Here is a 16,220-nt window from a genome sequence, read left to right on the forward strand (position 1 = left end):
ACTTGGGCAAGTGCCAGTTCTTTGACCCCTGTGTGCTTCACCTACAAGATGGATCTAATGTCTCTTTACATAATCTGAGGAGTAAATGACATCACGTGTCAAAAGCAGCTCCTACTCCATCATACAAACTTTGGTCATTGTGCTAAAAAAAATGACTCTTCAGTGCAAAAGGGATAAATTCAACACTTTTTTTTTTGCATGTTTGCTGTACATTGGAGTTCCACTCTAGTCATGTTGCAATTAGTTGAATTAAATTGCATGTTTCAGAGAAGAAAGAGAAATTAATGTAAATAATATATACTGCTCTACCTGTCATTGCACCCAACGGGCATGTGAGTGACCATAAAATGCTTCCTCAGGCAGGCTCACTTTCCTCATGCCTTTCATAGCATAAGCCTCTTGGGATCAACTGTTTAAATATATATATTCCACATATTATTGTAATTATTCATTTGCATGTCTATGAAATATATCTAACAAGCTAAAGTCAGTGCTCCATATGAGAGCTAATATTATGCAAATAAATGTTTTAAAAATGAATATTCACCAATAAAGAAACATGGAATGAACCAATTCTATAGTCAGATACATCTGAGCTCAAATCCTGAACTTTCCATTAGCTGTTTCTTTGGATATTTTACTTAACCTCTCTAAATCTTAATTTTATCATTTTTAAGATGTAGATTATAATTCAATCCCTTTAGATGTGAGACTCAAATGAGAAAATGTACTTAGACTCCTAATACAGTTTGTCAAGAAACAAGAACTATTATTACTTAAATATTTTCTTAATTTGAATATATTTAGCAAACAACTTTCTGAGTAAAAAGTATGGGTATCATAGATTACAAAAACAGAATTATTTAAATTCCATCTGATCGCTTAGGTTTCTGAAGTCTATATATTTAAAGGACTTATGGCCCATTATAAATTGTTTATGACTAAATAGATCTTCAGTACTACTGGCATTAGTCAGGCTATTTAGGATCTCATACGTGCTCACTCACGTGCACAAACGCTAATGCAACTTCAGTAATGCTATTTACAAAAATACAAGGAAATACTGGTTGCACAGTTCTGAATGTTAGCAACAGCACACGCATCCCATGTTCCAGATCTTCCGAGCCTTGAGAAAGTAATAATAGATAAGGCTCTACAGATAAGTGACTTCACGTCCCTCTGTTCAACAACTAACTGTGTCTTTAATTGACTCAACTGCTCTGCTTTCATCAAACATTTAATTTGGTAAACTTGTCAAAGCAGCACAAAGTGGCCTGAGTTCCTTCTTGCTGAGTCATTTGAAGTTATGTCTGGCTCCTGTTCGTCCTTGATTCAAACCATACTACCTAGGACTAACAGTGACTGACCGCAAAGGAAAAAATCTAGCATCCAAATGTGTCTGCATACTTTAAAACTCGCAGGGTTGTCCATCCCACGTCCCTTGAGCCACATGCAGCCCAGGATGGCTATGAATGCAGCCGAACACAAAATCATAAATTTACTTAAAACCATTTTTTGCTCATCAGTTTTCGTTAGTGTTTCTGTATTTAATGCTTGGCCAAGACACCTCTTCCTCCAGTGTGGCCCAGAGAGGCCAAAAGGTTGGACACCCCTGTAAGGACTGCTTCTCCTAAACTACATGTGTCTCAAGAGCTTCTTTGCCTTTTTCTATGTAAAGGCAGGAGTAGGACTTCCTGCTCTTTCCCACTTGCCTCTGCATGGAAACTCGTACTATGTTTCCAAATACGTCTCACCATTCCAGCTTTTCTGTAAAGCAGCAATTTTGCACCTTCTTCATCTCATAGCACACATAAACTAATTACTAAAATTCTGAAGCACACCAAAAAAAAATCTTTTTTTGCCTATCTGACAAAAATAGGTATAATTTTGATTCATTGTCACTGGCCAGCTATTGTTGTGTTTGCTGTTGTCATTTCTTTTTTAATTTGACAATCTAAAGAAAAGAGGTCAGTGCCCCTCTGACTGAATGGTCAGGTATTGTGTGTTTTAAAAATTGTTGCGGCACACCTACTGAAAATAGCTGATTTAAAGCACTGAGAAAATGTCTACCTCACAGACTCTGTCCTCTGACCTTGACCTAGGTCAAATTGTCTATTTCAGATTTTCAAAGTCCTTTCAAGAGTATTCTTAAATGTGATCCCATATACTCGGATAGCCATCTTGGAAGAAAGATAACTAAGGACAGAGAAATAATGATAAAAAATAAAATCCCACCAGAAAGGACACTATGCAGAGCAAAGAATTGTTAAAAGAACATAACCCCTTTACTTCCTACCAGTTACCCTTCCTACCACAACTTGCCACAGTTACCCTTGTCTGCGCCGACCCTAGGTCCGTCTGTTCTAAGAAGGCAATGTCCTAACAGCGGACTGGGAGACATAGACTCCTTGGTGATACATTTATTTTCTCTTTTCATTTTTAATTAATTCTCATTCTCTTTCAAGAGCTAGTTTTTCACTTATTATTATGTTCCGGCCCATCATTAATTGTTACTTCTTTCACAGCTCTTTACCATTTTACATTTTTACCATTATACATTTTATACAACTTCGAACAGCATTTATTGTTCAAAGTTGTTGAGAAGAAATCTAAATGAGTCCAGGAACCCATGTGGACACCTGGAAGAAGAGTGTTGGAAGCAGAGAGAGCAGGAAGTGGAAGGCCCCTGAGGTGGGAACTCAGTAAGGAGGCTGGTTTAACTGGAGAGAAAAAGGTGGAGGAGAAAGGTGGGAGATAGACAAGGAGAAGACCGTGTAGGACTTTGAAAAGCACTTTAGTCAGGCATTTTTTTTGCAGATTTCTGAAAGAGGATACAAAACCCAGAAAATGTGAAAAAAATTCTTGATATTCCCTCCTGTTGTGAAATTTTCTCAGTTCCAGTCTGTCTTTGATCAATGTCAGACTAACTCCCAAAAAACATGTTGCTTTGAAAAAAGTTTTTCTTGGATTACAAAGCATTGAAAATTTATTTAAATGTTTAAAACGTGTCAGTTGGTTTTATTTAATTTCATGTGTCAAAACAACCCAATCTAAAAGTGTTTATGAACAAGAAAGTAATTGCTTCTGGTATGTAAAAAAAAAAAAAAATCCAGTTTTTGGCTTCTATTGTATCCTGACGGGGGACCAAACAATGTCATTGGGACCCAAAGTCTTTCTGCTGTTTCTGATCGTTTGCCATGCTCCTTTCCTGCCAGATCCATGCCCTCCCTGCTTTGGAGAGGGCTGCTGTAACTAGACTTTGATCATCTCTATACATACAATGGAAAAGAGCAAGAGATTCTAGTTCTAGCATCTTACTAATTCTGATCATGTCACATACAAATTCCTGAACTTGGTTATACATGACTACATCCATGGGGATGATATGAACTTATTTCTGTCAGTGTGGATCACATGTTTCCTTCCAGAGTGGCATCTCTGAATGGATCTCCAAACGGCACTAGAGATAGGGTGGACTGATGTCACAAACAGATAACCTAAAAAATATACACTCATTTGTCTACCCCATCTTGCCATCCAATCACCTTCAAAAGTACCTCTATCTACATCATAAACTTTTGCCACGTCCCACATGAAACACACCCAAGGCGAGAACTTTCAAAGTTTCATTCATTTACAGCATAGAACTCGAAGCCCAAAATATTCGTTCAGTGCCCAGGTCTCAGTCATATCCATCTCTAATCTACTCGGCCCAGAGAACTAATAAAAAGTTTAATGAAACCCCAAACATCGCACACACATTTTTTTCTAGGCTGCCATGGGGGAAGGGAAACATCATAAAGAAATCTCTGGCACATAACTCTTACCTTGTGTGACAAGGATTCCTCAACCTAGACATTAAATGTAGATCCTTGGTAACCAGACTAGCTGTCCTCGCTCTGCTCTCTAGAAGGTTTTTTCTCATTGTTGAGAAATGGTTAATGGCAAGTTAGTAAACCATTTTTTCCCTAGTGGGGATAATGACAATAGAATGACTTCCACCAGCATTCCTTGCGTACAGATACTATTTACAAAATACTTTAGTTAGAATATTTCTGATCCACCATTTTTCTTACTGTAGGAAAACCTGAAACTTACGAATTTTAGCTGCCTTTGGTGTTTGCATGTATTCTTTAAATTAGTGGTTCAATGCAAAGTAAGATCTATGGTTTGTGTGGGTTTGCTTTGACAATTCAAACCCCAGTTGGGTTAACCTGTTTCCCATGACCATATCTGAGATGCCTCCTGTATTTTATTAAATGTATTGGGGTGACATTAGTTAGTAAAATTACATAGGGTTCAAATGTACAGTCCACAATACATCATCTGTATATTGTGTTGTGTGTTAACCAGAGTGAAATCTTCTTCCGTCAACATGTACTTGATCTTCTTTACTCTACTGCCCTCCTGGACCCTTTTCCTTTCATGACCCTTGTACTGTGGTCTTCGAGATTTTGTTTCTTGTTTTTTCCCTTATTGCTTTCATATCACATGAGTGAAATCATATGGTTCTTGTCTTTTTCTGACTTATTTTGCTTAGCATGACACTCTCAAGATCCACCCATGTTGTTGCAAATGGCAGTACTTCATCTCTTCTATGGCTGGGTAGTACTCAGTGTGTGTGTGTGTGTGTATGTGTATATGTATGTATGTGTGTGAATATATATATATAATGTACCTGATCTTTATCCAATCATCTCTTGACCGGTGTATTTTGTTTAAGCTCAGGTTATGGGGCCTGAGGGTTATTTTAAGGTTTGACAACACTAGTTTCTGGTTTCTAAGGCTTGGGATTTCTCTAAAAGTTCTTTAAACTCTTGATAATATTTTCAGTCTATTTCCATTAACTCTATATCAGAGAGTAGTAAACAAAAAGATATCATGAAGAATCAGTCTTTAAATCCAGAAATCACCCTTGGATTTCCTGTCCTCTAGAAACTGACCATGGCCACTATTAGGGCTTGAATTATGTCCCCTTGAAAATATGTTGAAGTCCTAATTCCTGAACTTAGAACGTAACCTTATATGCAAATAGGGTCACTGCAGACACAATGAGTTAAAATGAGGCCAAACTATAGAGTAGAATGGGTGCTTAATCCAATATTGAAGAGGAGGAGACACACACACACACAGAAGGCCCTGTGAATGGAGGCAGAGATTAAAGGGATACATCTAGAAGTCAAAGAAAATGAAGGACTGCTAACACCTGCCAGAACTAGGAGCCAGTTACGGAACAGATTCTCCTGAGGTCCTTCCAAAAGGAATCAACCCTGCTAACGCCTTGATTTCAAACTTCTGGTTTCCAGAACTGTGAAACTAAGCGTTCCAATAATGTTCTTTTAAGCTTTCCAAAGTATCCCCCTGGACTCCTTTGCTCCTGCCCTACCCTGTAGTTCTAGGCATCCACTATCAATATATTTGTTCTGGAATGTCATATAAATGAAATCATACATAATGTACATTTGTGTGTGTGTATGGATTCTTTCAGAGATTCATGTATGTAGTTGTATGTTTTTTCTGTGTAATTGCAAATAGTATTTCATTGTTCAACTGTGTCACTATTTGTTTATCCATTTACATGTTGACGAGCATCTGGGTAATGTACTTCTGAAAATATTCTATATATGCTAGGAAATAAAGAATATTCTCTGTACATCAAGTATGAAATTCTCTATAAATTTAATAGTTCAAACTTATAGAGACCTTTTTTCTCTGCTTGATTAGAGGGTTTCATTAAAATCTCTAGCTACAATTTCTAATTTAAGGGTTCCCCTGTACTGCACATTAGAGTTCTGGTAACATGCTCCATATCATGGCCATGAGTGACATTGTCTTTGCTAACGTGTGTATAAATCAAACCACAGGCACCAAATGCAAGCCTAAGCCCTGTGATTACATCAGCAGCTAACATCTACTGTTTACTATGTGTCAAGCACTGGCCTACGCGATTTAAATATGTTAATATATTTAATACAAATGTATAATATATATTTCCTTTTACTGAATTTAAACAAATCAATTTAGAAATAGCAGGGAACTAAATGAAATTTCTGTACGTAAACAATTTCTGCCACATTCCTGAAATAGATATTAACAGCTGGTAACAGTTAATAAATGCTTGTTAGGAAAGTTGTCCATTAATAAAACCAGTCTATAGCAAAACTAAAACCATTTTGCTTCTTTAGCTTTCCTAGTCTGACATTTACGATACAATCAAATACAATAAAGACCGGACTGGATAGAGGGACACTACTGGTTACAGCTGTAAAGTTTCATTCCTGGACCACATACCAACAATTAAGCTAGTCACATCAAATAAATCATGGCTTTTAAAAATCCCAATTCGCTAAGAGATGTTAATTATGGTCCTTGTCAATTCAATTGTTCAGTAAAGGCTATTTAATGTACATGGCATGTACTACTAAGTTACAAAGATGCCAGCCAGCTTATCATGATCTATATCTATATAGTATATTATATATCTTAATAACTTAAGTATTTTCCCCAATTTGCAGATAAAGAACATATAGGTTAAACAAGTTTCTTTAAGTTACACTGGTAAGGGTGGCACTAGGATTTGAATGCAGGCAGATCCATAGCTTAAACTCTTCATTATTTGACTCCACTGACTTCTAATTGTGTATGTGTATAGTATTTCACACTTGAGTTTAACTGTCTCATTTTTTTAATTTAGTTTCTGTCACTCAGGGTTAAAACCGTATCACTATCAGGAACGAATTTGACGCATGCCTTTCTTAGATGACTGCTAATAAAACTACCTGCCAGCTTGTCTTTTTGAAAGGGCAAAAATCTGATACCCTATTGTCTTTTTTAATTTTAACAGTAAAAGGCAGTTCAGGTTAAGATTTTAAAAAGAATCAATTTAATAGTGAATATTGAGAAATATGGTACACACAGACACCAAAGTAATATAAAATGCACACAATTTTAAACTACTTTCTTATGAACTCTTAACATAGATAACTGACAGTTTCTAAGAGATAAAATTTGGACAAAGGTACCAGACATTTTGGAGGGGTTCATTTTAAATACCATTTAGTCATGCAGATAATTAGGAGTTTTTTAAAAAAATAAATACGACAAATATGTGGATTTCTGAAGTACAAATCAACATACAAATCTATATATTTTCATAGTATTTTTCACTGAATTATCTTTAAAGAAGCATTCTGTAACATGAAGTTCAAAGCTCAAATTAGATGTAATGAAAGCCATGGTTTTATTAAAATTGTGTAATTCACATACCAAATATTTACATAAAAGTAAACTCACAATTGTAAAATATTTGTTTTGTGCTCCAAGACACCAACCTCATAAAATTACTTACTGAAATAATTGTAAGATAAGCTTCCCAATTCTGAATGTTTGTAAGGAACGCATGTAGGAGCAATAAATCAAAAACTTAATTCTTCCTTCTGAGAAGCAGTGAAAGAGTAACTAACATAATTAATTGCCTCTTGGGGATTGTCAAAGCTTTCCTAGAGCTCCAGGGAAGTATCAATAGATTCCTTTGTAAAACAGTGAGAACTAAAACCACATCCTTCACCAGCACACAATCCTATGGTAAGTGTTCTTCTCCAAACTTACATATGCTCACAACTCTGAGCCACAGGTTAGTGAACTGGCCTAAATGTCCCTACCCTCTATTTTCCCAAAAAGGCAGTCCCATGACCTTTTTCTCACCTGAACAGTTTGGATAAATTTCTATTATGAGTTTAAAGAGAAGAAATAATCATCTGACATGTAAGTAAGCTTGATGGAACTTAAAATGGAATAAATACAAATCTTCAAGAAACATTTTGTTCAATGTCCTTTTTAATGATACGATGTTGATGAGGGGGGAAAACTGATTCCCAGCTGGGACAACTCTCTGCGTGGGTTTGCTCCAGGTACTCGATTTCCTCCTATATCCGAAGACGTGCGAGCTAGTTTAACTGGAGTGTCTGTCTGTACTGTCCCAGTCTGAGTGAGTGCGGGTGTGTAAGCCCGGGGATGGGAGGGCATCTGGTCCAGGATGGGTGCCTGCCTTGTGCTCTGAGTTGCTTAGGAGCAGCTCTGGCCTCCCTTGACCTTGAACTGAAATAAAAGGGTTGGAAATTAATTCTATTACTTGTTTTTCATTAATCGTTCTTAAATGTGTATCTAACATATTTATTCAATGTTTATTATTAGAAGTGTTTTGGGTAGTTAGAAGTTTGGTGAGGTTTTTGTGACCAGAAATATGCTGTAGGAAAGTAACTCTTTTTTTTTTTTTAATCAGTTAGCCTGTGGTAAACTGGTTTCATCATACATTGTTTCACTGAAAGTAGCAGTTTCCAAGAAGTTATTGATGTTGTTACGTGAGGACTATACTAGTTATCAGAAGAGCATATTCCTTCATAAAACTGTAAAAACATCAAAACTTAATTGGGTTATATTACTTACTTCAAAAGTTAATATGGGAGAGAGAAGAGAGTTTTCTTGAGTTTAGAGCAGTGGTGGTTAACCCGGACCACAAATTAGAATCAGGTGGAGAATTTAGAAACCCTTAATAGTGCCACCATAAAAAGTTCAGATCTAACTGTTGTGGACAGGGTGCATATTAGGGTGATTCTAACACAAAGGGAGGGTTGAGCAACACTGATTTGGAAAGATTACTCATTACTCAGCCTGGTTTTGATTTAAATAAATTATTTAAAATTCAAATATGTAAGCACTTCCTATAATGGTAGGCACTCTTCTAAGTGTTAATAGGGAGGAAATTCTTTTTTCTATACAAAAATCTGGATAACATTAATGTATCTTTTATCTTTTGAAGAGTTATCTAACTTTACTAAAATATTACTCAAAGCTTTTATTATGGCCTATTGTCATGACGATTTTCCTTCTACTTTTCTGAACTGTACTCACTTGCTACAGTAACGAAACATCACACTAGGAATTTTTTTTCTCAAGACATGTGGAAAGAACATAAGAATAACATAGATTTCATTTTCAAGTCACAGTATATGAGGCATTCTCCACTGTACGTCTGGAGTCACAGAGCCAGAATTTAAGAACTGAAATTAGGTACTGCTATAATGATTGACATAACCTCCTACATCAAGAATGAACTACGTTAGTATTAGTGCTTGCTGTAAATTACCTAAAAAATAATCTGTAAGAGAGCCTCAGGGAACCTCGTACGAGTCCTTAATACAGACCACATTTCTTGTGACCTATTTATAAAACATTTCTTTAAAAAATTTAGAGAGATATGGTTTGAAACACAAATAACTAGATATTAGTTATCTCAAAAGAAACAGAAATAGTTTTTGAAATTCTACATAATTAGGAATTTGTTACTATCCCAAAATGTTTGCTTTAATATTTTAAGTTAAAATCAAGTTTACTAAGTATTATGAAATTCATTTGAAATGCATTTTAAGTCAAGAAAAATATTAGATTTAAATTAATAAATATGATTTGTATCTACTCTTTAGTATAACAGTTTTCAGGTTCAAATGTGCTAAAACCAACTGACCAATTTATTAATTCAATATTATGGCTAATTATCTTTTATAGCCGGACAGCAGGCCAAAAATGATGGAATTTCGGTTAAACCATAATACATGCATACGCAGGAAAATGCAACAGCAATTTGTTTTCCACACTTAATACAATTAAAACAGCTTTAAAAATCTTATGCAAGCTCAGTAGTCAAAATAAATATTTAATAAAATATACAACATAACAAGATATTAAGAACTTAGTGTTTAAAAAATAAACTTTGTCACATTGTTTGCCTTCCGTTAAACAGAACTCAGTTTAGTTGCTTAAGGTTGCTTGAGGTGTGTGAAACAAAATTAAAGTTCAAATAACACTGGAGACAACACTATGGTAAAAGAAACTACATTTTAACTCAAAAGTTTAAATAAAAGTTATAGTTATTGAGGCTTTTTAATATGACTTTGACCCTAAGAAACGTGAGTAGTTTGGGAAGTCAAAGATAATCATGATTATGTGGTTCATGCTGTGGAATTCTCAGTACGTTAAAAAAATAATACAGTATATATGAGCACCATTAGAAATGTGTTGTATTTATATATATTTAAAATTTTACCTGATTAAAAACTGCAATTTAGAGTGAAAGACAAGCAAAATTACGAAAATATATTTTTAGGCTCACACATCACATGACTTATTTTAACATGTTTCATCCAATATTCCTTCTAATATCAACAAAAGAACCAAATAAAGCCTGTATTCTTTTGTATGCAAAGTCTGTTGGTTAAACAGAAGGTCACTCACTGAAAATAAAGTGTTCAGTAAATGCTTCTAGTCTATAGCCAGATTCCAACAGGTGAAGGAAAAATGAAGTCAGCTAATAAATGGGAATTCACAGAATGAAACAGCAAATGTTGCATTTGCCCCCTAGGGATTATCATTCAGGCCCCAGACTATTTTTAATTGAGAGCAGGCAAGGTTCTTTTGCTGAGAGAATCTCCCTTCTATTACAAAAGATACAAATTGGCCAGGTATAATTTAGTATTTCTGCCACATTCACCAAAACTCATAAAATTACTGCCGTATCTTACATAATACATACCCTGGGGTAAGGCAGGTTTTTAATAAAAATCTTATTTTGATCCTATGTAGAGGTTGTTATGAATCTCTGGTATTTTCAAAGCTCCCATAAGCAATCACAGGATACAGGTAGTTCTTTGAAACCACCGTCACATAATAAAGACTAACGCTATTCACCATTTAAAATACGTTCAATCTCCTCTAGTCTTTTTAAAGCAGCAACTCTTTTCTTCTCAATTTCTTTGACTTCTTTTGTTGTTTTGTGAGGGGTCTCTTTGCCTGTATTTTCTCCTAATTGTTTGTTGGATTTGGACTGACTTTTATTATCACTTGTTTTTATTATCTCTGTGGGTCTGGGTTCACTTCTTGAATCTTTAACATTTTCAGTTCGACTTTTGTCTCTTTGTACACCTAAAGTCCTACTGGCTGGGAATATTGGTTGTTCTATTAAAGTAGCTGAGGAAATTTTATCTCTGACTATATTCAAATGGCGTCGGATATATTCTTCATGTGGTGCTAACGCCAATGTTTCAATCAGGCATGTTTCAGCTTTTAGTAAGTCCTTTTCTTCAAAATAAACAACACAAAGATTGTGTTTTCCTTGCACATTGTTTGGATCCAGCTCCAAAATCTTTTCAAAACATTTTTTTGCTCCATGTACATCTTTCTTTTGATTCATCAGAATATCTCCTTTTAAAATGAGACCCTTAATATGATCAGGATAGTATCTGAGTAACTCTTCTAAAACCGGCAAAGCCCTTAATTCCCTTGCAGTCTGAGAATACAGCAGAGCCAGATTAAATAAAGCACTTCTGAAGTCAGCTTGTAATTTTATGGCTTTCTTCATCCACATCTCTGCTTCACTGTCCTTTTTGTCATCCATGCAAAGCATTCCCAGATTGAAATAACCATTAGCATCTTGTGGCTCTTGATTTATATAGCTTAGAAGTCGTTTTCTAGCTTCAGGTCTGAGTTTAACCTCACCTATGAATAATTAAAAAAAATCATATTGTTAGCAAATAAGTTAAATCTGAGGAAAAACCACTTTCATATTTTATCTATTTAAAATATAATAAAATGACAGCATCAAAACAACTACTTGCTGTACTAAGTCAAACAGCAGACAGCAAAACCCTAGTCTTCATAGTAAACAGTGTGTTCGAAACACTGAAATTATAACTCATTTCCTTTCCTTTAAAGCAGTAAGAGTGCCTCAAAAACAAGGGGGCAAAATATGTCCTTACAGTTTAGAAGCTAACTGGAAGTAGTAGAGGAAGGATAGAGAATTAAGAGGCATGAGATTTGCCAACAAACATGTATTCAATCTTAATTCTGTTAACAATATGACTTTATACATTGAATAAGTGATTTAACTTCTCTAGGTTAACTTATGAATTTTCTTAGAGTTATATGCAATATGTGTAACAATGTTTAGTAAATATTAACTATTATTGGATGAACAAAATGCTTGTCTTACTAAATAAGATACATTTTTAAAATTTTATTTATTGATTTTAGAGAAAGAAAAGGAGAGAGAGAGAAACATTGATGTATGGTTCCACTTTCCACTTATTATTCATTCACTGGTTGTTTCTTATCTGTGCCCCGACTGGGGACTGAACCCACAAGCTTGGCGTATCAGAATGATGCTGTGACCAACTGTGCTACTTGGCCAGGGCTAAATAAGATTTTTATGTGCTACTTCAAATTCTTTAGAATGTTTCAAAGGTAAAATACACCTTAAATATAAAGCTTATAAATACAAATAAGGAGTTAGTAAACAAATGTTTATTTTGATTACTTTATTGGAAGTAAAAACAAAAAAAATTCAAATTCTATAACTATATACCTTAAGATACAATCTTATGTTGGATAATGGGCCCTTTCATGATTACTAAGGTTGGCTAACTTCATAAAATATTAGCTGCTCTCTAAATTTATACTTTTTTGAATACCAGGCATAAGGCCTCCTTATATTATTTTATTTGACAATATGATAAAGAAAACTTGAAAATAAATCAGTAGGCTTAAGTTCCTATCTTGGACCAATTACTAAACTGGCCATATAGTGTTGGGGCATTTATTATATCTATTAGGTCCACACTCTCCAATCTACTAGATACAAGACTGGCAAAAGACATCTCAAAGGTCTTCTAGCTCTACGTGTGAACCAAAGGGATGCTGGTTCTATTCCCAGTCAGGGTACATGTCTGGATTGAGCACCAGGTCCCCAATAAGGGGTGCATGAGAGGTAACCACACACTGATGTTTCCTACCTTCCCTTTCTCCCTTCTTTCTGTTCTCTCTATAAATAAATAAAAATAAATAAAATAATATGATCTTATGATCTGTTCATTTTTTGCAAAAGTTTAAAAAAATTTAAGAATTAACTAAAAAAGTGAATCTAATATAAAGATTTTCCAAACATAAAATACTATAAATCATATACCCAGTCTTCTGAGTAGTAATAAAAATCCCTATATATCAAAAACCCTGATTTATTATAATTAATAATTTAGTTTTGCTTATCATAGAAGTTATAGGAAATTATAATAATACCTCAGAAAACAATAAAAATTCAACACAAAACAACATCAAAAGTATTTGGTCTTAGAAATCCAGGGAAGATAGAATAATATTTTTTCTAAAACATACAAAGCTTATGACTCCCTAGAAATAATTATGTAAAAAATTATACAAGTTCAGATTATTTGAATAACATATTTATATAGGAGATATTTCTGTGCATAAAATGACAGAATAGAATAAGACACCGCTTAATAGATTGCCTGAAAAATCAGTCTTAACATATGAGAACAATTAATATTATCTTATATGTTAGTGCATATTACTTGAGAAATTTAAGTATGTTAAAAATTCTACTTATAAATCATTTATACAGGTTTTTACAAACACTCTTTCTTTATTTTTATAGTTGACACTATCAGAGATGTCCTCACCTGCCTCCCTTTGTCCGCCTCCACCAGCCCGCACCCCCTTCCCTTTGGCCGTCACCACGCTGTTGTCTGTGTCTACGTGTTGTGCGTGTATGTTTTTTTGCTAATCCCTTCTCATCTGTTTTTTTTTTTTTTTTTTAATTTCTTGACTTTTAGAGAGAGACAGGAAGGGAGAGACAGAGAGAAACGTTGATTTGTTGTTCCACTTATGGATATACTCATTGGTTGACTCTCGTGTGTGCCCTGACCAGGGATTGCATCACAAACGTGGTCTATGGGGACGAAGCTCTGACCAACTAAGCCGCCCAGCCGGAGCTCTGATACAGTTTCGATATAAACTACCCATTCATACAATGTCTGTTACAAGTAATATATTTTAAGTTAAGGTTTTATTATATTTCAAATTATAGGTGTTTAAATATAGAAATATTTTGGGAAACATACCTGATTCCTGCATTAAGATAGCGGAATTGAATAACGCTAGCTTATGCTTTGGATTTAGTTGTAAAGCATGATTGAAAATTTTTAGAGCTTCATTTGGTTCTTTAAGTTCAATATGAACAATCGCCAAGTTGTACCAAAGATCTGCATTATTTCTGTCCAACTCTAGTGCTTTAAGATATGCTTCTTTCGCTTTGAAAGGTTTATTCATTTTTAAAAGCAATTCTCCTCTGTGGAAAAATCAAGCACAAGCTTTACTTACAACATTACCATGCCAGTTTATAGATATTATTTTTCACAGGTTTTAAGCTTTTCCATATTTCACAGCTTTCTTTTTTCCTTTTACCTGAGGTTCTTAAAGTTTTCTTTCAAAAATAACCATGTAGCCAAAGCAATACTGAGAAAAAAAGAACAGAGCAAAAGGTATCATAAACTGTAATAAACTATACCCCAAAGCTATAGCAACCAAAAGCATAGTGATCGTGGGCTCCAGAGAGCCATCCTTACAAAGTCGAAACCAAGAACATTTTATTTTTTTCTCTAACTTTTTCTGTCAACCTTTCCCCCAGATAACACTCAGCATTCTGCCAGGATCCATGACTGATACCCACAGTTTGGGTTTGGTACTCTGCATCCTGTCTGCCTCTTTATTGTCTCTGTGTCTATTTTCTATGGGGAGGAAGAGGAATTGAATGGTCACATTCAGGCACCAAACTCCACGCTATGCTTCTCAAAACCATTACACGATGATACATCTACCTGCTACGGGATGATCACATAACCATTAAAAAGAAAACATTATAAAGAGTTGTAATTACATGGAGGAATAGCTTATGCTATAATGGTAGGTGAAGTAAAATAGTAAAATTGAAAAACCAAATAAAACAGCATAGTACTGGCAGAAAAACAAACACACAGAACAATGAAACAGAACTGAGAGCCTGGAAATAAACCCACACCTATATGGATAACTAACTTTCAACAAAGGAGCCAAGAATATATAAGAAGAGAGGAAACATCTCTTCAATAAATGGTGTTGGGAAAATTGGAGCTACGTGCAAAAGAAGGAAACTAGACTATTATCTCACACCATACACAAAAAATGACCCAAAATGGATTTAAGATTTGAATGTAACACCTGAAAGAATAAAACACATAGACAAAAACATAGGTGCCAAACTTAGAACCTTGGTGTCAGAGGGGTTTTCGTACACTTAACCCTAAACTCAAGAGAAATAAAAGCAAAATTAAAGGAATCAAACTAGAAAGCTCCTGCACGGCAAAAGAAACTAAAAACATCTCCAAAAAAAGGCAACCAACTGGATGGGAGAAGTTACTAGCAAACACTGTCTCCCAACAGAGGCTAATATCCAAAATACATAAAGAACTCGCACAACTCAACAACAACAAAAAATCTGTTTAATAAATGGGCAGAGGACCTGAACAGACACTTTTCCAAGGAAGACACACAAATGGCCAACAGGTGCATGAAAAGCTGTTCAATATCACCAGTTACTAGGGAAAGACAAGTCAAAACCCCAACAATATACGACCTCATACCTGTCAGAATGGGTATCATAACAAAGATAAGAAATAACAAGTGTTGAAGAAGGTGTGGAGGAAAGGGAACCCTCACGACACTGCTTGTGGGAATTTAAATCGGTGCAGCCACGTTGGAAAACAGAATACAGGTTTCTCAAAAAATTAAGAAAGAAGCTACTATATGATCCAGCAATTCCTCTTGTGAGTTTTTACCCTAAAAATATGAACATACTTATCATCATAAAGCTATCTATATCCCTATGTTCACTGCACCATTATTTACAATAGCGAACACATGAAAACAACCTAAGTGTCCATTGACAGGTGACTGATAAAGATGTGATGTGATCTGATACATATGTAACATATATATGTGTATATATATAATGGAATATTACTCATCCATAAAAAGGAACAAACATTGCCATTTGTGACAACATGGATGAATCTTGAGAGTATTATGCTAAATGAAATAAGTCAGATGGAAAAGAACAAAAAATGTATGATTTCACTCATGTGGAATTAAAACAAAAAGTAACAAACTAATAAAATGAACAAAAACACACTCAGATACAAACAACAGAGTGCTGGTAGCAGAGGGGAAAGAGGTCGGGGTGGGGAGGGCACAGTGGGTAAGGGGAGCCAAATACATGGTGGAGGAAGGAAACTAAACTTTGGGTGGGGGAAACACAGTAGAGTACCAGGATGTCAGAT

At 34.9% G+C, this 16,220-nt stretch overlaps 1 protein-coding gene across 1 annotated transcript in view; it reads right to left on the minus strand.

Annotated features, from left to right (window-relative positions):
• Positions 1-10,410: 10,410 nt before the first annotated feature.
• Positions 10,411-16,220, minus strand: part of TMTC3 (transmembrane O-mannosyltransferase targeting cadherins 3) — a 68,263-nt gene continuing 62,453 nt past the window's right edge. Inside the window, exons 13-14 of the mRNA XM_024572434.3 lie at positions 13,968-14,194; positions 10,411-11,550 (exon numbers count right to left, since the gene is read on the minus strand). Coding sequence (XP_024428202.1) covers positions 10,736-11,550; positions 13,968-14,194 — 1,042 coding nt within the window. The 3' untranslated portion in view covers positions 10,411-10,735. The remainder of the gene's footprint in view (positions 11,551-13,967; positions 14,195-16,220) is intronic.

This window comes from Desmodus rotundus, chromosome 3, assembly GCF_022682495.2.
Source record: "Desmodus rotundus isolate HL8 chromosome 3, HLdesRot8A.1, whole genome shotgun sequence".
Classification (NCBI taxonomy): domain Eukaryota; kingdom Metazoa; phylum Chordata; class Mammalia; order Chiroptera; family Phyllostomidae; genus Desmodus; species Desmodus rotundus.